The sequence below is a fragment of the Microcebus murinus genome, chromosome 9 (genome assembly GCF_040939455.1).
Source record: "Microcebus murinus isolate Inina chromosome 9, M.murinus_Inina_mat1.0, whole genome shotgun sequence".
NCBI classification, from domain to species: Eukaryota; Metazoa; Chordata; class Mammalia; order Primates; family Cheirogaleidae; genus Microcebus; species Microcebus murinus.
This window is the reverse complement of record NC_134112.1, coordinates 41781885-41807396: the sequence shown is the minus strand read 5'-3', so window position 1 is coordinate 41807396 and position 25512 is coordinate 41781885. Positions and strand designations below refer to the sequence as shown.

At 33.7% G+C, this 25512-nt stretch overlaps 1 protein-coding gene across 2 annotated transcripts in view; it reads left to right on the top strand.

The window, feature by feature from the left end:
• MIOS (meiosis regulator for oocyte development) overlaps window positions 1–24681 on the top strand; it is a 35555-nt gene extending 10874 nt beyond the window's left edge. For both annotated transcript variants that reach the window (XM_012757150.3, XM_012757147.3), the window contains 8 exons: window positions 4833–5087; window positions 7156–7325; window positions 9901–9966; window positions 10788–10946; window positions 15162–15314; window positions 16866–17070; window positions 23475–23604; window positions 24449–24681. In XM_012757150.3, the coding sequence (XP_012612604.1) occupies window positions 4833–5087; window positions 7156–7325; window positions 9901–9966; window positions 10788–10946; window positions 15162–15314; window positions 16866–17070; window positions 23475–23604; window positions 24449–24545 (1235 nt within the window). In that variant the 3' untranslated portion in view covers window positions 24546–24681. The remainder of the gene's footprint in view (window positions 1–4832; window positions 5088–7155; window positions 7326–9900; window positions 9967–10787; window positions 10947–15161; window positions 15315–16865; window positions 17071–23474; window positions 23605–24448) is intronic.
• The last annotated feature ends 831 nt before the right edge of the window (window positions 24682–25512 follow it).

The window sequence follows — 25512 nt, the reverse complement described above, 5'->3', positions numbered from 1 at the left end:
CATGGATTGATTAAAGCATATTTACATGCTGATAGGAGGAAGCGCATAGAATGAGATTGAAGATGCAGAGAGAAGGGGATGAATGCAGGGGAATGGGAGGGAATGGGATGTAGAGTATAGGTTTAGCTTTAAACAGGAGGGTGCCTACCTTCAAATTAGCAAGAGGAAAAGGGGGAAAGATGCCCTATGCAGGATGTTTATGGTTCACTGACCAGATGCTGAGGGGTTTCCCATATGATGGCTCCTGTTGTTGAGAAGGAGCAGGGAGGCTGTGGGAAGAAGATATGGAGAAGAGGAGAGAGAGCTGTCTTGAGAAATATGGCAGGATTACTGGGCAACATTGTTTTACCAAGAAGGTAGAATAAAAGACAATGGGGCAAGAGAGCTAATAGTACATTAGCAAGAGAGTGATTCACTTGTTGACCCTTGGAACCTAATTTTGATAGGGATGAAAATGAAGGCAGGATAAGACATAAGTAAAAGGGTGAAGAGACTGTAAAGTTCAAGAATATAGAAGTGGTGAGATTTTTTTGAAGGCTAGGTAGTTATGGTTAGAAAGGGGCCCTTTTGCTGGGCACATTAGTTCATGCCTGTAATCCCACACTTTGGGAGGCTGAGGTGGGAGGGTTGCTTGAGGCCAGAAGTTCCAGATCAGCCTAGGCAACATAGTGAGACCCTGTCTCTAACAAATAATTTAAAAATTAGCCAGGCATGGTGGCACATGCCTGTAGTCCTAGCTACTCAAGAAGCTGAGTCAGGAGGATCACTTGAACCCAGGCACTTGAAACTAGTATGGGCAACATAGCAAAGTGACCCTCTCTCTCTCAAAAATGACTTCAAGAGGCAAAATAGTTGGGGTTTTAGCTTTTTTTTTTTTTTTTTGAGACAGAGTCTTGCTCTGTTGCCCAGGCTAGAGTGAGTACTGTGGCATCAGCCTAGCTCACAACAGCCTCAAACTCCTGGACTCAAGCGATCCTTCTGCCTCAGCCTCCCGAGTAGCTGGGACTACAGGCATGTGCCACCATTGCCCGGCTAATTTTTTCCTATATATATATTAGTTGGCCAATTAATTTCTTTCTATTTATAGTAGAGACAGGGTCTCGCTTTTGCTCAGGCTGATCTTGAACTCCTGACCTCAAGCAATCCGCCTGCCTCGGCCTCCCAGAGTGCTAGGATTACCGGCGTGAGCCACCGCACCCGGCCTGGTTTTAGCATTTTTAACACCAAAATGTTCTTATAGATGGTGGATAATTTTATTGCTTAGTTATTATATATAGATATAGATATAAAAATGCAGCAAATTAACATCTACAAAGAACATAGTGTCTGATTGCTGATTTGAAACATTTTTTAAACCTGGTTTTTAATGTTAAACTTGTTATCCTTAACCATCAATAAAACATTGATTAAGTTATTTATATATGGGACAGTCTCAAATTTAGGAAGACAGTTTTGTCACTTTAGTATCATATAACATGCATAAATAGATTTTAATTCTTTTTCAGAAATATATTAAGAATTCATGTATATTAAAATCATAACTATATATTAAAAACCCATGATAACATCATATTGTTTATTTGATAACCCTAATTATCAAAACATAGTTAAATCAAGCAATAAAAGTTCTCTGAGCAACCAAAAATAAATGATACAATATCCATGCATTTAACTTACAGAATATATTTCCATCTCCTAGCAATGAACTGTTTGAATACATATATGGTCATACACCACATAATGATATTTCAGTCAATGATGGAATGTGTATGTGACAGTGGTCCCATAAGATTATAATACTCTATTTTTAATGTACCTTTTATATGTTTAGATAAACACATACTTGCCATTGTGTTACAGTTGCTTACAGTATCCAGTACGGTAACGTGCAGGTTTTTAACCTAGCAGCAATAGGCTCACTATACCATATAGGGTAGGTGTGTAGTAGGCTATACTATCTAGGTTTGTATAATACAGGTACACTCTATGATGTTCACACAATGACAGAATTGCTTAATGACACATTTCTCAGAACATTTCCTCATCATTAAGTGATGCATGACTATATATTGATCTCTATTCCCTATAAAATAAAAACACTAAGAAATAGGAATATTATTAAAGTGTAAGAAATCATTTAAAAAATCAATTGCTGATTTTTGCTCACCTGTTTTAAATTATTTTTTAACGTTAATTAAGTAGTATCACCTTTGAATCCAAAATTTATAGGAAAATATGAAACACCTTATAATATATCAGCTTGTTCTACCTGAAATTTAATGATTACATTCTACCTGAACAATTTAAATTTATTATTCACAGAATGTTTTAATTTTTTAACTAAGAGTTTTATTAACTTTATCATTAATCAAAGTTTTCACATTATAGTTCTTAAAAATTCACTTTCATAGGCTAAAAGTGATTTTGTCTTTAGACTGATTTCCTTCATGGTTGTGAATAGAGCAGCATGCTTCCTCTTTTCAATGGGTAGAGAGTCCTCTTAAAGTAAGATCTTTTCAGAAGTTTCCTCTTAATTCCTTGGCCTGAATTGGCAACTGTTAACAATAGTCAGGTTTAAAATAAGTATTAATATCTTCAAGTGTAATTATTTAACTATTTTTTGAATTTCCAAAATTTTACAAATAACTCATCTTGGAATGTTTTCATAAAGCAATCAGATACAGTTTAAAATATGTACTAACACGAATAATATTTTAGACATGCCACAATGTAACATCAGATAATCACTCAAATTATTTAAAAGTAAGAATTAGGTATGATGGAGAGGTTTTTTAGACCTTTACTTTGTACTATTTTTACTCTTTCCAAGTATTTAGACTGATTTTTTAAAATATTTTCATACATATATAATTTAACTTGCAAGTGACAACTGATTTAAGTTTTTAATATTTTCTTTCTTTGCTAGTGTTTATGTCTTTAATACCTTGACCTGAATAAATATAGCTAAATTAACTTTGGACAGTGTGTTGGTTTTCATTCATTATTTTTTTCTTTTTTAAAATATTTTTTCTTTCTTTTTCTCTATTTTTTTTTCTTTTTTTTTTTTTCAGTCATCTTAGAACTCAAGATGTGTAAGTTCATTCATTTATTATCTCATCATTTCCCTGGGTCAGGAGTGTGAGCACTGCTTAGCTGGGTCCTTTGTTCAGAGTTTTACAAGGCTAAAATGAAGGTGCCAGCCAAGCTGTATTCTTTTCTAGAGGTTGGAGTGCTCTTCCAAGTTCAGATGGATTGTTGGCAGTATTCAATTCCTTGCAGTTGTAGGAGTAAGATACCCATTTTCTTGCAGGCTGATGGCCATAGGCTACTCAACAGTTCCTCGCCAAATAGCCTAATTACAAACCCTTTCACACGATGGCAGCTTTTACTTCTTCAAGACCAGCAAGAAATTTCTCTCCTGTTTCTCTTTCTCTCTCTCTGTGTCTCTCTCTCTGTCTCTGTCTCTCTCTGTCTCTCTCTCTCTCTCTCTCTCTCCCTCTCTCTCTCTTTTAAAGGGCTCATCTGATTAGGTCAGGCCCACACGGAATAATCTTCCTTTGATTCAATCAAAGTGAACTGAGTTGATTGGGGACCTTAATTATATTTGCAGAATACTTTCACCTCTGCTATATTCTGTTGCTGAGAAACAAGTCACAGATTCTACCTGCAATCTAGGGGAGGGGATTATATAAGAGTGTGGTTACCAGGGGCCAGGAATCATGGAGCCCTTCTTACAATTCTACCAACAACCAACAAGTTGAATTAAGAATTCTAAAAACCCATATATTTGCTTTTGATCTAGTTATTTACAAATATACAATTGCAATATTATATGTAATTATATAAATGCATAATTACTGTAAATTACAAATGTAAATTACTACAAAAGTAATAAAAGAAGTTGGTGACGTTGGACATTCACGTTGCCTAATACATAATTCAGTTTATTATGAAAATCCCTTTTGTAAAAATAAACACAATTATGTAATGGTAATTTTTATGGTAAAACTTTCTAGAACATTTAAGAATTTGAGTTATTAATAGAGTTCTTAAGTTTCATCTTGGTTTTGCCTTTATTTGGCACCAAGTTGTCATCCCAAGTGAAATTACCCTACCATTAGGATCAACTGCCTTGATTGCAATGTAAGCAATGCTACAAGAATAGTAAGGCTTTATTGTTAAAAAAAAAAATGAGAATAAAAGTTTCCTGATTTAGAAAGGGAAGAAAATCACCTTCAAATCATTCCCATTGTATTTTAACATTAGTACTTACCTTAAACTTTCAGAGTACTTTCAAGTCTGTGATTTCATTTTTTCATGTATTTGTAACAGAAAGAAGTAGAAAGAGAACAAGAGCACTTCTGCTGGATCTCAGGCAGTGGAGACACCTCATGAATAAAACAGACAAGATACCTGCCTTCTTAGAGTTTATGTTCTAGTGAGAGAAGAGATAAGACTGAAAAATAAATTAATAAAACATTAGAGTGTTAAGTGCTTAATAGAGGAAACTATGAGTGGTGAGTTAGATAACAGGTGTATCTATTTTAGATTAGGTAGTCTGGGAGGCTTCTCTGAAGCACTAATTCAGTCCATCTGAACATTGACTCCTATTCCAGTAGCTCTTTGGTAACTCAGGAAGCTGTTGTAGTTAGAAACATGCAAAATATGGTTTATTTGTGGCATATTTCATATTTATGCTATAAAATTGTGGCTAAGAAGTTGAATAGTCTAAATATAAAATATGTTGTTGAAATATTTCTCTGTAAAACTGACTTATTTTCCAAATATATTTCAAAATAACAAAACAATATAAAAATGTTTTCTGTTTTTAGGAATGGTGGAAAGCAGCAGACATAATTGGAGTGGGTTGGATAAGCAAACTGATATTCAGAATTTAAATGAAGAGAGAATCTTAGCTTTACAGCTTTGTGGGTGGATAAAGAAAGGAACGGATATAGATGTGGGGCCATTTTTGAACTCCCTTGTACAAGAAGGGGAATGGGAGAGAGCTGCTGCAGTGGCATTGTTCAACTTGGATATTCGACGAGCAATCCAAATCCTGAATGAAGGGGCATCTTCTGAAAAAGGTATTAGGCTATATTTTAAGATACTGGCAGTTCATTGACTCCTTTAAAGAAAGGAAGCTGATAATTTTCAAATATCTAATCACTTAATATTTTATGTAGATTTTTGTTGAAAGAAATTAGCACAACACTGTAATAGTAAATATTAGTTCTTTTATTTGTGCTTTGGTTTAAGTCTAAAAAAGATGCATGTTAAATGTCATTTTAACATAATGAGTGCTCAGATGTGTCCATTTTTAATGTTATCTGTTTTAAAGATAGTTCACATACATTTTAAAAGATACATTTCCTTAAAGAGTAGGACTACTTTAGTTTACAAGCATTTTTATGGCACACATTTGAGAGTATTTTATACTTTCTCTTTTAGATGATTATTGGTTCACCTTGAGAAAACTCTGAATGACACTTTTATACAGACTCTTACAAAAAGCATACTTTGATCTGCAAAAGTGCTTCTGTTTGAGTCTGGTGATTAGAATAGAGTTTCCATTTAGTATTTTTTTAAGAGAAAGAAATGTGATAAGTTTTTTACTCTGCATTTTGCCAGAAGATCCTCAGAGAAACAAATCTTACCCAAAACTTGAGTTTTTTTCTTATCAGGAATATTTCACTTGAAAATAACCAAGATGTATATACCTATTGATTTTTAGTATATCTAACAAATTATCTCTGAATATTGAGAATACTGAATTCTTACTTGCTGTTGCATTTTCAAACAGTTATAATTCTGGTTATGCCATAGAGAAAAGCATGAAATTAACTGTAATGTATTTTCTAAAAGTTGAAAAAGTTAATGTTTTGCTCTGGTGGGCATCTTTTCCTTCACCTTTACTCTAACAAAAAAGTCTTCCCCATTTGAGAGTGTAATAAAAGATACGTGGTGATGGAAAAAAGAATTGGTGTTTAAAGCCATTTCTAATTATAATTTTGCTACATACTGAAAGCGTGATACTCCTCTGTTATATGTACTTGGAAAATCTGGTGGTATATTTAAACATCCATACTAACAATAGGGAAAAAGTTTCTTTCCAATGATTTTAATAACTTGGTTAAGGACCAAAGAGAAGGCTTCTGAGTTAAACATTCCTTTGCATTTAGAAATAAATTCTTCTATATGGGATCCACAGATATTCCTTTGCTATTTTTATTATATTTTTTCATTTTAAAAGACTCTAATACTAGGCAAAGGGAGCAAGCACATGGTAACTTGGGGAAAAAATGTTTATTGACGATTAAGGCTATTAAGAATTTAAAGTGGGAAGTGCTGTTTTATTTGGAAGAGAAAAAATGATTAGAATCAAGAAACAGAATAAGAAAACTCTAATAAATGTAAATACTTAAGAGTAAAGGGTAAATTTAGTTTTCTCTTTTGAAGCTGAATTTATGTTGGAAGGGTAGGCAGCCATGGGACTGAAGGCCAGGTTAGCAGCTTGTTGCTAAAACAATGTTTAAAAGACTTTTGGTAACAAATGCTCTATTGCAAATGTGTCTAAGTGCAATTCTGTGGTAGTTTGTATAGTTCATTTTGTCATAGAAAAATTATAATACTATAATCAAAATACTGAAATATGACTTTCTATATTTTGCAGTTGACACATATATAAGTATGTGCATTATATATTTAAAATAGGAAAATAAAATTATTTTGAAAATTTGCAGTCCTAAGATGCAATAATATTTATTATCAGGGCTTTGAAATATCTTTGCATAAATGAACTCATTGATAAAGTTGGCAGTGATTCTGATAGGATGGCTTCGATTTTTCTCATTTAGTAAGCAGTAACATACTGTTACAGGAATCTGCCTGGAATGAGAACTTGAAAATTAAAAGATGTACTTTCCTGCACAGGGTTTGCAAATATAGATGTGAGTTTTATAAGATTGGAAAGTTTTTGTTTGTGGTCCTTGCCAAATTTTCCAGTCTGAATCAAAACCCTTATTCTAGTGGGTTCATTTTTCTGGGGGTAAAAGTCACCCTCTGATCTCTGTTTGTTTATGGTTTAAGAAATGTGGAAGAAGGAGATACTAAGCTTTTGATCACTTTGATTAGCTGGCTGTTTTTAAAATGTAGGAGATCTGAATCTCAATGTGGTAGCAATGGCTTTATCGGGTTATACGGATGAGAAGAACTCCCTTTGGAGAGAAATGTGCAGCACTCTACGATTACAGCTAAACAACCCGTATCTGTGTGTCATGTTTGCATTTCTGACAAGTGAAACAGGATCTTATGATGGAGTTTTGGTAAGCTGATTTCTGTTTCATGAGATCCTCCTTTGAATTAGGAGTTTTTATCTTTGTTAAAATTTTCAAATGTCTATTGCATAAAGACATTTTTTATATTTTGATGCATTTTTATTATTTAAAATAAGACATTTTGAACTGTTTTTGAGCAGCTGCTCTTGAGTGTGATTACCAACATAGTTAACTCATATCAAACTGAACTTGATTTTTATAGTCTTAATAATATAATTTACAGATGCAGAAGGAATAAAGATTTTATCCTTTAGCTTAAAAACTCAGCTCTAGAAATGTACAACTACATAAACATAAAAATACATTAGCTATTTAAATATACTCTGTGTGTGTGTGTGTTTGTGTTTAGTTAAGTAAACCAACTTACGATCAGCCGATCAGTTATGGTCAAGATGGTCATATATCTTGTCTGAATTAGAATTTGTCATTCTCAAACATGTTCCTGTTTGGAAGGTAAACTATATGATAATACTAATTACAGTGGACAATTTCATTTTTTTTTCATTATTTGGTCTTTGTTTTGTTATTTTTTTCTCTCCTGCTTTAGCCACCTATGACCATAACACCAAATAGGTTTTTTATCACAAAATAAAGAAAGAAAGAATGAAGTGAGATTTGCTCATCAGTTACAGTTGTTGGGTTTTAAGCTTGATATTGGCACTACAACTTCTTTGTTCCATTGGTCATCTTTCTAGCAATGAGAAGAGATTTCTATATTGAAACTTATTCCTATGTTTGCTATTATATATAGCATTTCCTATAAAATATACATTGTTATTAATAAGTGATTTAAAAGTCAGTCCCTAAGAATTTGTAAAAACATGTATTTTACTGGGATTTCTTAATGACATTTTTAATAAATGTTATTAGTGTCTATTTTGGCAATGTCCACAGTTTATGTATTTTGTCCATTACTTTTAATAAATTACTATTGAACTTTTCTAACCACTTCAAATTAATATCTAAGAATTTTTTTAAGTGTTATTACTCTTTTTTGTTAAACAGAAGACTTTAACTGTTGCATCTCGAAGAGATAAAATGATTTCAGGAAGTGTTAGAGAATGATAGAGATAGAAAAAAGAAATTGATTACTTAACTTTTGAGTTGATAGTTATAGAAGTGTATTGATTAAATATTAAATTTCTATATTTTAAGTAACCTATAATAAGTATCCTTCTTATACTAAATTTGAGTTATTAGGTAAGAGATATCTGAATAGGAAGTTTATATTTCTAAGATCTTTCGATAATGTATTTAGTTATACTTTTTGTGTAAGTACTTATAATTGATGTTGCTCTTTCTTTAAAAATGTTAAGTTGCAGTAAGATAGAAAAAAGTATTGAATTGGGAAGTCAGAATATTGGGACTCAGAAGCCTGAGTCCTTGTTCTGCTCCAGTTACCTTAGCCCAGGGGTCCTCAAACTATGGCCTGCGGGCCACATGCAGCCGGCCTAGGACATTTATCCGGCCCACCGGTGTTTTTGCCACCGCTGCCTGTCCTGCTTAACAGCCCCACAGTGCGCATGTGTCGAATGTGCACCGCACTCTCCAACGGCCTTCCAATGGTCTGAGGGACAGTGAACTGGCCCCCTGTTTAAAAAGTTTGAGGACCCCTGCAAGCTTAGCCATTCAATAACTTTTGGGGGTTTTAGTTTTCTCAGCTGTAAAATGGTACAGATAATATTTGTAACTTTTTCCAGATGAAAATTATATGCAGCTGAACCTATGAGTTCAATCTAGTTATACCAAGCATGTTCTTTAGGGCAGAATAACATTTTATAATTTAAAAAACACTAAGATAGTTTCAACTGAAGTGATCTTACGTTTCAAGAAGGAAAACTATTTCATAGGGTGATTTAAATGGAAATTGAATCTTTTTTTCCACCTATAAATTATTTTTTACTAATCACAGATTTAATTGCACCTTTCTACATTTATGAAAACATTTTTCAAAATAGTGTTTGACAGTGTCTACAAGTATACCAAAATTTTAGTTATACTAACTCTGAAAATTTTGCCACAAACTACCTATATAATAATACTTTGGTTTAGACACAAGAGTTTATTTATTTATAAGTTTTAAAACTTGTCACTTTGTTTTTAGAAACCTCTATTAGTATTCTTTCTAAATTCTATACTGGTATAGCCAATTCACAGATTTTCTATATTTGTTGATTATCTTAGTAGCCAAAAAAAAGATTTCCTTAGTTTCCCCCAAATTAATTTCTTTAATAGAAAGATGGCATCTTAAATTTGATATACCGTACATCACTGCTTATATTTTACATTGGAGTTATAAAGACTGAACTGGATTCTTTTAAAACTGAATTTGGTCATTGTTTAAGAGGTAAATCTTTACTTTGCAAGGACAGTCTTGCAGTTTCCTGAGAGTTACATCAAGAAAGGCATCTTAGGCAATCATTGGCTTTCTCAAGATATCCACAATAACTTATTAACACATTTGAAAATAAACGTATACATTAGATATATAAAATAGTCTCTGCAAAAATTTAAAACTCATACCATCTATAAGTAACTCGTTGCTTTTTTCTTTTCTTTCTAGTATGAAAACAAAGTTGCAGTACGTGACAGAGTGGCATTTGCTTGTAAATTCCTTAGTGATACTCAGGTGAAAACTGATTTAATTCCATATTTGACGTGATTAACATTTACTGTCACAATTATTTTAAGAAACTAATTTTTATGTATAATTATGCATGAGATTGATATATAAATTCTTCTAAAAAGTATAAATAGTAATTTATTAGATCAAGGTATTATAAACATGTCTAGCATAACTAAATTTACTTGTTTAGAATATTGGTTTAATAGTTTATAAAGGTATTAGACTCACCTCTTAATAATACTGAAAAAGGATTCCTCATTTTCAATATATTGAACAGTTGCTAAATGCCTATGCCATGTATATAGTGAGGAAGAAATGCATAGAAACAAGTAATACAATGTACTAAGTATTGTAATAATGATAAAGTGCTAGGGGAATGTAGAAGTATCTTGGCTAGGGTTTGCATTGAGGTAAAGTCAGGGAAGACCTAAATGAGATGGTTACTAATCTTGAAATTCCCTTCCAACAAAGATTCTGTGATTCTATCACATACTGCTATGATAGGAAGAACTTTACAGAATAATGAGAGGACAGTTCTCTTTAAAATAGTAAACCATCTCTAATTTCTTTTATGGAATAATTATCAAAGCATAATAAATGTCTTGCTTTTAAAATTTTTTTAATGATTATGGATACTGCACTGAAATTTATAATAGATGCAGACTTCTTAGTACTTCTTACTTCTAATATCTAGATTTGAGCAAAAGCTTTTGTTTTAAAATGTTTTCCATTAGGAATGAAAATTGTTCCAAATGTAGTAATTTTGAAGTATAAAATATATAGTGAAACAGGCTGCTTTAGGAAAATCACTTTGAATTTTTCAGTTAAATAGATACATCGAAAAATTGACCAATGAAATGAAAGAGGCTGGAAATTTGGAAGGAATTTTGCTTACAGGCCTAACTAAAGATGGAGTGGACTTAATGGAGAGTTATGTTGATAGAACTGGAGATGTCCAAACAGCAAGCTACTGCATGTTACAGGTCAGTGCAGTTTGACAGTGACTTCAAAAGAAAAAAAACGCATTCTATATTTTCTTCCCTCAAGTGAAAGTAAGTATGTACCTTTGCTTTCTTAGGATCTTTAGAAAGTGTTTAGCTTTAACCTAGTCAGTTGATCTACTGAGGACTTATGCTTTCCCTTACCGTCCCTAACTATCCTCATTGGGTTATCCAGTTCTTCCTTTCACTTTGGGAAATGCCAGTTTTGACACTACATCTGAATTTATGTAAAGTTCAAATGGAACAGAAGAAATCTGTCTTCAGTTTCTCCAATGTTGACAGAACTGTACATTCTACAAAAGAGATTCCCTTTCCCTGATCTGAACTACAGTCTCAATTGAAGCGTTGAAGGCAGATTGTACCACAGTTCCCCTAAATCTCATTTTCCTTTTTTATTATCAATGGAAGTGATTTGAGGTAACCAAGTCCTTTATATTTTCTCAGTTTTTACTATCTAGTGGTTAAAAACAGATTCCGGGTAAAGGTTATCTTCTACTTTACTTTTGCTGGAAATATGGTAAAAATTTTCAGTATTTTCCTGAGAGATCTCTTATAGCCCTGCAGCTAATCTTATCCTTACAACCTTCCCCTTTCCTGCCCTTATGCTTTTACATAATATGATAGTGTGCTGTGTTACTGAGTAAACATAGTAAACTGTCCCCCTCCCCCAGTCTCCCTTCTTGTGAACACAGTAGCCTACAAACCACAAAGTAAACTTACCTAAGGTATCAGGCCACTGCCCATGGAAGAAAAAGTATCCTTTTGTAACATTTTTTCTTACTGAAATAAGATTATATCTTTTAAATTAAACTGCAGCTGTAACGATACAGAAGGCAAATAGATTAATAACCTCTTATCAAGATTTATAAAATATTTTTAAATGCAGACAATATATAATCAGATCTTACACTGCCTTTAATTGAGGTTTTTTTCATTTACATTTATGTGGTCAAGGTTAAGTCTATCATATTGCTATTTGTTTTTCAATTTGTCCTTTTTCTGTTGTTCCTCTATTCCTTTCCTGCCTTATTTTGGGTTAATTAAATAAATCCATGAAAATATTTCCATTTTCATTTTATTGCTTCTTTGCTTTTTATCTATACCCCTTTCATTATTTTTTTTTAAGTGTTGCTATAGGTTCAACAGTATGCATCCTTAATTCACCAAAGTCAGTATTTTACCTCCTTAAGGTTCACATTTCATACCTGACAAATCATGCTTTCTACTTTACCCCTTCCCTTTCTTACCTCATACCTGACATTTTCCAAGTTTCGCTTCACACGTAATAGTTCATGCTTCACAAATGTTACAACAGTGTAATTTCATTTACATACCCACTCCTTTGTCCTGTTGTCATATATTTTACTTCTATAAACTTTATAAATTCCAACTTAACAGTGTTATGATTTGTCCTTTGTCATTTGTGTTTTATGTAAATCATGAGAAGAAAGAAAACATAGGCTTTTGTATTTATACACTATTTACCATTCCTGGCATTCTATATTTCTTTCTATAGATGTGAGTTTCACCCTTATTTTTCTTTCAGCACCTTAAAGAGGTAGTTTCATTGTTATCTTGTCTCTGTTGTCTCTGATGAGAAGTCAGCTGTCTGTTCCTTGTTTCCCTCTGTGTGATATTTCATTTTTCTTTGGGCTTCTTTCAAGATTTTATTTTGATTTTCTAGCAGTATGACCCTCATGTGCCTACTTATAGTTTTCTTTTTGTCCTGCTTGTGGTTCATTGAGCTTCTAGGATTATAAGTCAGTGTTTTTCATCAGATTTGGGGGCATTATTTCTTTAAATATTTTTTTTAATTCCCCAATCTCATTCTCTTTTTCTTTGGACTCTTTTCACATGTATATTAAATCACTTGATATTGTCCATAATTGCCTGAGGCTCTGTTCATTTTCCTTCCATCTTTTTTTCTCTGTTCTTCAAATTCCATAATTTCTGCTTATTTGTTCATTGACTCTTCTGTCACATTCTGTCTGCTATTTAAGTTTCCAGAGAACTCCTAGTTTCAGTTATTGTGCCTTTCAGTTGTAGTATCTCAACTTTGTTATAGTTTACATTTCTCAGTTCAGATTCCTTTTCTGTTCACTAATTTAAACAATATTTTCCTTTAATTCTTTGAACACATTTCTTTGAACATATTCTTTTAGCTGCATTCAAGTTTATCTGCTAACTCTAACATCTGAGCTGTTTTAGGTCTAGTTCCTATTGCCCCCTTTTTCCTTTACTTTCAATGACATTTACCTGTTTCTTTATATGTCTAGTGATTCTTTTTTTATTGACTATTGGGCTTTGTATACACTACATTATGGAGATCTGGTTTCTTTTATCTTTTTCTGAAGAGTGTTGATTATTACGTTTGGAAGTTCAGTTATTTGTTGAACACTTTTAGTCTTCCGTTTTGTTAGTGTGAACATGTGGAAAGCCCAAGCTGTTAATATTACCATGCCCTTCTAATTTGGTCAGACTCAATCTCTAAACTGTCTTCCCTACAGATCATGCTGGGACTTGATTTTAGACTTTACTAGGGTAGATCTAGAGAAGACTTACATATGAATTGACCAAATTCTTTCTTAGTTTATCCCCTTCCAGCCATGAAACAGGAAAGAATGGGATATGAAGACATCTTATTTTTCTGTGAATTTTCTTTTTAAACAAGTGATTATATACTACTTCGGTACCTGGTTCTGCCTAGTTGATCATAATTGTAAACTAAGAGTTTGTCACATGTTCTTTTAGCTACATTTAACTCTGGTAATTGAAATGAACACCTAATGTAATAGATGAAAGATATGCTCCTTCTGATTTTGATTGAATGTCTAAAGATAGGTTGTCTGTATTAGCTGTTAGAAGTTTCTGTTCTTTTTCCATAAGTAAGATGTTTACTAGGTTCTCTCTAACATTTTACTTTTCTCTCTGGCCCCTAGGACTGAGAAAACTGGGCTTCAAATTCATGCCCAAGGTGTCATTGGAAGTAGAGACTTTCTCCATCATACATAGTTAAGGAAAATATCCTAGACAGGACTAAAAAGCCTTCTGTAATAGCCCAAAGCAAGCATAGATGAAATGTGGAATGTCACAACTACTGGGTAAAATACAGCTTTAGGAAAATTCTTACTGGCAAGAAATTGAGGTTCTCTTTTTATTATTATTTGTTTATTTATTGAGACAGAGTCTCGCTTTGTTGCCCAGACTAGAGTGAGTGCCGTGGTGTCAGCCTAGCGCACAGCAACCTCAAACTCCTGGGCTCAAGCAATCCTACTGCCTCAGCCTCCTGAATAGCTGGGACTACAGGCATGCACCACCATGCCCGGCTAATTTTTTTCTCTATATATTAGTTGGCCAATTAATTTCTTTCTATTTATAGTAGAGACGGGGGTCTCGCTCTTGCTCAGGCTGGTTTTGAACTCCTGACCTCGAGCAATCTGCCTGCCTCGGCCTCCCAGAGTGCTAGGATTACAGGTGTGAGTCACAGCGCCCGGCCTAAGAAATTGAGGTTCTTAATGAGAAGAACTCTAAAGTAAATTGAAGTAAAACAGTTGCTTTTCACTGTGGCCTAGGAGCAAAAGAACTAAGAAAATTTGGGGTTTTGTTTTGGTTTTTCTTTTATCATTATTACTATTATTATTATTTTATTAAGGCAGTAAATATGTATTTTAATTGAAGACAAGAGAAGACAGGTTTAACTTACAGATGAGTAGGTATATATTAATGAAAGCAGCATCTCGGTTCATAGTGCATTGCTAGATACAAAGGACTAGGCTAAGTATTAGTTTAAATGTGATTGAGCAGTTTTGATGTGCATTTGGATTAGATAGTAAAAACAAAGTTTGTGAGCCTAGAGGTTTTTAATTGTTGGGACAAAGTATTCATATCACTATTGACTGCATTCAATCATGAAGATGACTTGTTTCCTCCTGGTTCCTTAAATGTAACTAAAAGATGGAGAATTGCACTTCCCTGGCCAGGTATAATACGTAAAGTACATATTTATGCCTTTAGTGGAGGCCAGCTTAAGGTAGATTAACAGAGTTTCCGTCAGTTTTATGTGTATCCTCATTAGGATCTAGCTTTTGGCAAGAAGGAGGCTATTTCTTTTGTGCGACTCATACCCATGTGACCCAGAATCCCCTGACTTAGCCAGAAAATTTTGAACAATTGAAATAATTCATGTTTTCTTTTTAGGGTTCACCTTTAGATGTTCTTAAAGATGAAAGAGTTCAGTACTGGATTGAGAATTATAGAAATTTATTAGATGCCTGGAGGTTTTGGCACAAACGAGCTGAATTTGATATTCACAGAAGTAAGTTGGATCCAAGTTCCAAGCCTTTAGCACAGGTAAGTGCATTGTTTCAGAGAGAATCAGATCAAAACAGTTTAAAGTTTGATTTAATAATTTTTAGCTCATTCTTTTACTTATACTGAGTTCCCATTGATGTCTTTATCTATTCTAGACTGTACTTTTCCCTTGGTTTTCCTCTTTGGTTCTGCTACTTCCTAACAGTCATCTCCACTTGAGCTATAGTCTGAGATAGAACAAACTATAACAAGGCCAGAGGATCTTAGGCAGCCCTAAATCAATCCTAGGGCTGTCTGAAGTTTTCCAGTGTATTCCCAGCCCTTTCAGAGTCTAAGCTATTACATAATTTTATAAATTCCATTTGTGTGTTAAGTTTTTCAGCACTATTTATGTCAATAAAGCAGGATTTGGGTTTTTTTTTATTTAACAGTATATACATATATCATGTCGAATTACACATGGAAACTTTTTTAGCATTAGTTTAAAAAATGAGCTCAGGCCGGGCGCTGTGGCTCACGCCTGTAATCCTAGCTCTTGGGAGGCCGAGGCGGGCGGATTGCTCAAGGTCAGGAGTTCAAAACCAGCCTGAGCAAGAGCGAGACCCCGTCTCTACTATAAATAGAAAGAAATTAATTGGCCAACTGATATATATATATAAAAAAATTAGCCGGGCATGGTGGCACATGCCTGTAGTCCCAGCTACGTGGGAGGCTGAGGCAGGAGGATTGCTTGAGCCCAGGAGTTTGAGGTTGCTGTGAGCTAGGCTGACGCCACGGCACTCACTCTAGCCTGGATAACAAAGCGAGACTCTGTCTCAAAAAAAAAAAAAAATAAATAAATAATTAAAAAAAAATAAATAAATAAATAATTAAAAATGAGCTCAATTATCACATAGGCCTAAGACATGAAATCACTGTGTCTTAGTTCAGATATAAATATTAGGTTATCCTCAATATGAGCACTGGATGGTGCTGTTTTCCTATTTTAGGAAGTCAAGAAATTAGTGCTTACATTAGAACCAGAGTATTGGTAAAATAGTATTACGTGGTAGTATATGTTACTAATCTATATAATAAGTGATTAAGAACCTAGGAGTTTACTGTAAAAGCAAAAATGGACTGCTTCTATTACTATTAAAATTTTAACTATTTACCATTACAGGATCCTTAACTCCTTTTTATCTTAGTAACAGAGTATTTTCTTTACAAGAACATTTTGATCAGAAGATTTTTATCACTGAACTTTGGTTTAGAAGTCATATTGGGTATTTTGTAATGGCCCAGTGTGAATTCTAAAGTCCTTGTTATTTTTTAAAATGTTGGGGTATAAAGTTTCTGAGTTTTTCTACCAATTTCAATGTTACTAGAAAGAATATAACTAAACAAAAGTAACAGAAAGGAAGTACCCAAATAATGTAACTGCTAAGTAGGGATTTTAAATGAGAGCTAGATAGCTTAGAGATAAATTATTTTACAGTATAAAATGAGGTTTTAAAAATTATTTTAAAGTAATTTGTTAGGATCAAATTTTATTTATCACTCCATTATGGTTCAATTACATTTTTTCCTCCTTTCATTTGTTTTTTATAGGTGTTTGTGAGTTGCAATTTCTGTGGCAAGTCAATCTCCTACAGCTGTTCAGCTGTGCCTCATCAGGGCAGAGGTTTTAGTCAGTATGGTGTGAGTGGCTCACCAACAAAATCTAAAGTCACAAGTTGTCCTGGCTGTCGAAAACCGCTTCCTCGTTGTGCACTTTGCCTCATTAATATGGGAACACCTGTTTCTAGCTGTCCTGGTATGACATGATTCTACAAAACACTTTTTTGAGCTGTTTCTACGTAACTGAGTTAGTTAATGTTGCAAATACAATACATACTAGCTTGAGTTTTATCTTATTCCTAAGAAAGGGGAATTTATTGGCTTTGAAGGCTTTTATGTTCCTGTAATTATAATATCTATATATTAAAAGTAATTCTGTATCCATGATACTTCAAGTAATTTCACAAGGGCTGACAAACTTAAAGTTTGTGAGAAAAGCTTAAATATGAAGTATTCTTTCTTTCTTAAATATGAAGTATTCTATACTCTTTTCTTATCACTGTTTTCTGCTAAGAGAAGTTCTTTCAAATTTGATATTTAAAAGTCAGTGTGCCCACATCTGCAATATTAATAGATACCTTGTATTCCTAAGGAGCTTCTGATAGTCTCAAAGCACTTTGACATTTTCTTTTATTTCATCTTCAAAACTTAACCTGTGAAATACATAGAAACCCTATTCCCTATTAACTTAGAAGCCCATGACTTCTAGATTTTGATGCTGCTTCTGCTATGTTCGTCAGTTATCTGGTAAACATAATAGATTTTTTAATGGTTGGAAATATTAAGATTATTTTTTACTATTTATAGTAAACATATAGAACATTTTTTGAGAATAGTAGATAATTGAATATAATGTACTTGGTGGCTGGGAATATTCCAGCTTTTTTTTTTTTTTTTTTTTTTTTTTGAGGCAGAGTCTTGCTTTGTTGCCCAGGCTAGAGTGAGTGCCATGGCATCAGCCTAGCTCATAGCAGCCTCACTCTCCTGGGCTTAAGCAATCCGCCTGCCTCAGCCTCCCAAGTAGCTGGGACTACAGGCATGTGCCACCATGCCCGGCTAATTGTTTCTAGATATATTAGTTGGCCGATTAATTTATTTCTATTTTATAATAGAGACGGGTCTCGCTCTTGCTCAGGCTGGTTTCGAACTCTTGACCTCTAGCCATCTGCGAGCCTTGGCCTCCCAGAGTGCTAGGATTACAGGCATGAGCCACCGAGCCCTGCCTAAGCTATTTACATAAGTTAAAAATGATACTGTGGCAAAATTTTGATTAAAAACATTTTGGGTGTTTAGCACACTGGTGTGATGAATAAAGAACTGGACAGGCTGGGCGCAGTGGCTCACGCCTGTAATCCTAGCACTCTGGGAGGCCGAGGCGGGCGGATTGCTCGAGGTCAGGAGTTCAAAACCAGCCTGAGCAAGAGTGAGACCCCGTCTCTACTATAAATAGAAAAATTAATTGGCCAACTAATATATATAGAAAAATTAGCCAGGCGTGGTGGCACATGTCTGTAGTCCCAGCTACTTGGGAGGCTGAGGCAGAAGGATCACTTGAGCTCAGGAGTTTGAGATTGCTGTGAGCTAGGCTGATGTCATGGCACTCACTCTAGCCTAGGCAACAAAGCGAGACTCTGTCTCAAAAAAAGAAAATAAGAACTGGACAGTGTGTTAGAATGTATGTTTTAGTTCTAGTTCTGTGTCATTCACACTGTGACATTGAGAGTTACTCTAGCCCTCTTTAATATAAGTGTTGGACTGGAGATCCTTTGTACTTCTGGCATTTTATAATTCTGTTCTGCAGCTTATTCATCATGTAAGTAGTCTGCTTTATTATATAAACATTTGTGAAAGACTTGCTGGTATCTATCATTAGCCAAGTAAATATATTTTGATCTGGATGCTTTTTTTTTTTTTACCTAATGAAGGCAATATGTAATGTTTTTCAATGTACATTTTAGCTTTGATTTAAATTTTAGTCAAGGATTTTTATTTTATATATTGGATACCAATCAGTTTTTTAGAATGACCCTAGTCCTAATAAACAGAAAATAACAATTTGGAATAAACATAGTAAATGAGTCATATATCTGTGTAAACTGAGATACATAGAAATAATTAAATGTAAAATATCTTTTGGATCTTAAGTCTCAGGAAGCTAAGGATTATTTGCTTTCTAATGACACTTTAGTGTTCTTCCTTTTTGTTAGATACCAGCTTTTCAATCTTTTCTATAGGTAAGAAAAAATAATTTTCTAGTATTTGAAGAAAATTAAAACATCAAACTCTCTGCTATGATGACTAATATAACGACTGTTCAAAACTCAAGTTTATCAAATCTTAACATTTTTCTATATTTTAGAAATTTTTTTATATTAATTCAGAAATAATTTCTTTAGTATATATATGAGCACTTATTTAATACATTAAGATAAGGCTTGTACTGGGATGAATCAATCAAAGAACCTTGTGAAGTTTATGTGCAATAAGCAAAGATAACTAACATAAAATAGGGATATTTTAAAAAAATACTGGTCTGTAATTTCTTATCTGTCATTCAGAAATCTAAAAAGATTTGAAAAGCCAATGTTTTTTAAAAATGAATTTATAGTAATCTCATTTGGCAGCAAAACCTGTTCATAATTGGCATGAAAGGCTACTAAGATCTTATTTCTTTTTTATTTGTGAATATTCATGTTTCACTGAAGAAATACTAATGAGTCTTATAATACGATGCTACCTCAGATTTCCATAGAGGTGTTACATATTTCTTATTATTTTTCTAAAATCCCAAAACATTATAGATTCTAAAACATCTAGATCTCAAGGATGAATAGGGATATTATATAAGGAAAATGTTAGGAATTTTGAAAGAGGGAAACATTACTTCTACCTTAAGGATATCTGGAAAGCTTCAGGCATAAGATACCCTTTAAGCTGGTCCTTTAAAGTTTGGTAGATTTACCTATGTAAGGGTTTCAGGGAAGCCTTTCCAGGTTGTTGACTGAGAATAAAGAACATGGGCCAGGTGTGGTGGCTCACGCCTGTAATCCTAGCACTGTGGGAGGCAGAGGCGGGCAGATTGCTCAAGGTAGGAGTTCGAAACCAGCCTAAGCAAGAGTGAGACCCCATCTCTACTAAAAATAGAAATAAATTAATTGGCCAACTAAAAATACACAGAAAAAATTAGCCGGGCATGGTGACGCAAGCCTGTAGTCCCAGCTACTCGGAAGGCTGAGGCAGGAAGATTGCTTGAGCCCAGGAGTTTGAGGTTGCTGTGAGCCAGGCTGACACCACAGCACTTTAGCCAGGGCAACAGAGTAAAACTCTGCCTCAAAAAAAAAAAAAAAGGTTATTATTGGTTCTTTCTTCTCACACTATTAGTGCATAAATGAAACTCCAGTGTCCCTCAGTTATTCTGTAGTACTTGTCTTCATAATTCACTGTAAAGTCATTTGATCTTAAGAAGCCTTTTTACTTGGAAATGAGGTATACCTTAATATTTTCAGCTTCATCAGAAAAATATAAGGATTAGCCTGCTTTAGATTCAATCTGTTTTCTGTGTATGTTATTATAGAAGTTACAGAAACAGTGAAAATCACCAATGAGCTTTACACAAAAGTACAAAATGGTATCTCCATAAGATCTATCTTTTCTCCTCTTTTCTCTTCCTCCTTTCCTTTTTTCTCTCATTATTGTTGGTGAAGCTTTTAGGATTGATTTAGTGTATTAGGTTGGTGCAAAAGTAATTATGGTTTCAGACCATCAATTTTAAATCATTATAACTAGGCTCAAACACATCATTATTAATCAAAATAGGAACCATTACAGTCAACACTTTTTTGCCAACGAGGAATAAGTTTGTTTATTACTGTAACATAAAAATCAGTGCTTCAGGATTCTACAAACTCTTGGAAGCATTTTCTGCATCCTGCTGGTTGTGGAAGCATTTTCTCTACAAAAAGTTTTGGAGATGCTTAAAAATGTGGTAGTCGGTTGGCGAAAGGTCAGGTGAACATGGAGAATGAGGCAAAACTTCCTAGCCCAATTCATTCAACCTTTGAAACATTGGTTGTGCAACGTGCATGGGACGTTGTCAAGGAGAATTGGGTCCTTTCTGTTAACCAAGGCTAACTGCAGGCATTGCAGTTTTCAGTGCATCTCATTGATTTGCTGACCATACTTCTCAGATATAATGGTTTCTCTGGGATTCAGAAAGCTGTAGTGGATCAGACCAGCAAAAGACCACCAAATGGTGACCATGACCTTTTTTTTGGTGCAAATTTGGCTTTGGGAAGGGCTTTGGAGCTGCTTCCCAGTCCAACCACTGAGCTGGTCATCGTATAAATCCACTTTTTGTCACACGTCAAAATCTCACAATCCGATTGAGAAATGGTTTTTTGTTGTTGCATACAAGATGAGAAGACAACACTTCAAAAGGATGATCTTTTTTATTTTCGGTTAGCTCATAAAGCACTCACTTTTTGAACTTTTTGAGCTTTCCAGTTTCAGCTTCAAATGCTGAACTGACCGTAGAATGGTCCACCTTGAGATCCTTAGCAACTTCTCAACACCTCGTGTAGTTGTAAGACGATCAGCTTCGATGATGGCTTTCAGTTTGTCATTGTCAACTTACTGTGGCTGTCCACTGAGCTCCTAATCTTCAAGGCTGTTATCTCCTTTTTAAGACTTCTTGAACCACCAGTGTGCTGTACATTCACTAGCAGTTCCTGGGCCAAATGCATTGATGATGTTGCAAGTTGTATTTGCTGCTTTGCAATCCATTTTGAATTCAGATAAGAAAATCACTCAGATTTGCTTTTTGTCTAACATCATTTCCATAGTCTAAAATAAATATAAACAGCAAGTAACAAGTCATTAGTAAAAAAAACATAAAGCGAGAAATGTACATTAAAATGGTATGTAACATAATCACATTTAAAAATGTACTCCAGTATCAAATGGGAAATGTCAACAGTGCTAAAACTGCAATTACTTTTGCACCAACCTAATACATCTTAAATCTTTGAACTATTTACACCTCCTTTTACTTCATATCATTAGTAAAAACAGATGGATATTTTTAAAACTATCCCTGAATGAAAGACTATCCCTGTCATCATTAAAATGTGACCAGCAATGGTCCAAGTGAAACTTTAATATGCAACATGTCTTAAAAGGTAGTGACTGCTTAATTAGACTTAATATTTTTACTTATTCATTTTTCTGTTCTTATTTCTAATTATATGACATATTTTAATTTGATTTGTTGTTTTGGAACAAAAGAAAATATATTGAAGTAGCCAAAATTAATAGAATGAGCATTTTTTGAACACTAAAAGTTACATAAAGATGCGAGAAGATGTACATGTATAAATATGCCTGTGTAATAGCATATTTTTCTTTAAATTGTGCTATATACTCCAAACTATAACATAGGTTAGAGTATATATATATATATCATCTATTATGATAAATCAAACATCAATGAAGCCTTTACTTGCTTAAGACATTGCCTATACCAATTACCTGAGATCATTCTTCCCTGCTTAGTCATACCCACTTCTTCCTCTCCAGAGGTAACCACCATCCTGAATTGTATGTTAATCAGTCTCTTGTTTATTTGTATAATTTTATCACATATTCAGTTTTGCCTGTGCTTTAAATTCTATATAAATGAGTCATACGGAATATATTCTTTGGCTTGCCTTTTTGTTCGTCATTGGATTTGGGGGCTGTTTAATTTCAGTTATGCTGATGAATGTACTTGTAATTTATTTGTTCTTCACTACTGTTTAGTGTTCCATTCATGACTGTAACACAGTTTTTGCACTCCTCTGTTGAAAACTTTGCCTCCATATTTTTACTGTTATGAATAATGTTTCTTTTTGACATGTGCAAAAGGTTCTCTAGTGTGTTTACCTAGAATTAGAGTTGCTAAATCAGGACTATAATATTGTAAGATTATTTACTCATATTTAGGATTTTTGTGTCTGTTCAGGAGGGAGATTAGCCTATAATCTCCCTTTCTCATTTTATCTTTGTCTGATGTTATTAGCAAAGTTATACCAGTCTCCTGAAATGCATTGGGAAATTTCTCCTCTTTTTCTATTGTTTGAAAGAATTTGTATAGATGAGATTACTTCTCCCTTCAATGTTAGGGAAAACTCATCTGTAAACTAGGCTTGGTATTTTCCTTGTGAAAAGATTTTAAACTACTGATTCAGTTTCTTTAAAGTTTTAAATTCACATTGTTTCTTAGTGGGTTTTGAAAACTGATATTTTCCATTTTTATTGGCTCTTAAATATGTAAGGGAACTCTTGTCATTTAGTATTTGTTCCATCTCTTAATAAATCAAAATTGCTATTTTAATATGATGTGTGATGTATATTTTGAACATAGTTTTAGAAATACCTTTTAAGTAACTTTAAATAAAATACTGGCTGGGCACAGTGGCTCAAACCTGTAATCTTAGCACTTTGGGAGGCCAAGGTGGAGGATTGGTTGAGGCCAGGAGTTTGAGACTAGCCTGAGCAATATAGGAAGCCCTGTCTGAAAAATATCATGATATTGTTTATGAAGATTATTTTATTTTTCCTTAGGAGGATCCAAATCAGATGAAAAAGTGGACTTGAGCAAGGACAAAAAATTAGCTCAATTTAACAACTGGTTTACATGGTGTCATAATTGCAGGCATGGTGGGCATGCTGGACATATGCTTAGTTGGTTCAGGTAATCAGCACATTCCTTCTTTAACAGGCTTAGTATTATAGGAGATAAAGCAGATGGCTTTTAAATAGTTCAAGTTTATCTACTAACATATAACCAAAGGATAAATTTTATTTTTGCCATCACTTGAGTTAACAAAGATGATGTCATCACCTTTTCATCATTAGATATCCCATGTAATCTTAACTATAAAGTTAATATTTATCTAAGAAATAGTTTAAATATTTTGTATGAGTTAAATGTTTGATTAGCATCAGTTAACTTTATTTAGGAAGAGGATATGTTTATAGTTTTTTAAAACAATATCATGTAATTTATCATGTAATTGAATTACAAATGAAATGATAAGCTACATATCAAACTGCCGTCTCAGTTCTGTTCTAAGCTTGTTATGTAGCTAGCAAGGACCTCATGCAATGGAGACTGTCAAGACCATACTTAACTTTTATTTTGAAAAATACCCGTGGCCCTGTGCTCCTCATTGGTATAACATTGATGCCCAGTTTGTCTCATCAGCTTTAATTTAAACATTGAGCACATCCCTTTTGTCTTCACAATTGTGCATGAGATATCTTGCCATATGTGTAGAAAGTAAAACTATTCATTTTTCAGTACCTTTTTGCCAGTAGTTCAGCTTGGCAGTCATTTCTAATTTTCTGCTTTTGCTTTTTTCCTCTGGGTTTTAATTCCTGTACTTTCCAAATGCCATTTTGAAAAGTTTCCTTATAGATAGATATAAGATATAGATAAAGAGCTGGGCTTGGTGGTGCGTGAAAAAAAGATATAGATGAATAAATGTATGTATGTATAATTTGGATTTTTAACTGTTTATTTGACCTATTTTTAGGGACCATGCAGAGTGCCCTGTGTCTGCATGCACATGTAAATGTATGCAGTTGGATACAACAGGGAACCTTGTACCTGCAGAGACTGTCCAGCCATAAAATGTTATCACCTAAAGAGAAACCTTCAAGTGTGGCGCTTTCTAATAGATGTCCTTCATAGATCAAAAACATACCTCAGAACAAGTCACTCATGACTTTCCTGTAATGGAAAAATAAATCATTCTATCAGATCAGCGATTTGATGTTTGAGTGATTTTGATGTGCTTCACAGAGACAAGAGCCGCTGAAATGAACATCAAAGTGTAGGCATGAGTTCTGTTCATTAGGGTGAAAAAGGTCCATTTTAGAAGAACTTTATAAGGTTTTGGTGAAATTATCAACATTTTACAAGCAGAGTTAAGTGGAATAACCAAGAATAGACCTTAAACTTATATCTTCCAAGCTGAAATCGGATATATTTCAATAAAACCTATAAACTTTTAAAATAAAAGATCAGTTAAATGATTCAGACAATAGTTTAAGCTCATCCATTCTTAGATTCCTTTCAGATAAATTTAAAGTTGTGAATTTTAACTTTTAGAATTAATTAGCCCCTACCCCACACTGGAAAATAAATTTTATCAATGTATGTTTGATATACATATTTTTAAGGAGCCTTTTCCCACATATACTTTCACTTTAAGATAAATCTTTTGGCACAGACCATTATTGTCTTCCTAGAAAAGCCAACATGAAGAATGTATCTTATAACTTTTTCTCTTCAAAAGAGGAAAATACGTACCATTTCAGGGGAATATGTTATAAAATTTTCAATTTCCACTTTTTGCTTTCCAGTGTCCTGATTTGTCTTTAAAGATTTCTCTCCGTATTAATCTGTCATTTTATCCTCATCATCTGAGTGCATTTTACGGAGCACAAAGTCTATGCAAGATTATATGTGACCAACCATTCAGCATAATCTCTGTCTGTGTCCTGTTAAATTCCCTCCTGTTTTGGAATACCTTGTTCTTTCCAAGGTAGACTAGGAGGTGTTGGGGAAACAGGGTCACTTGAGAGACTACTTTAG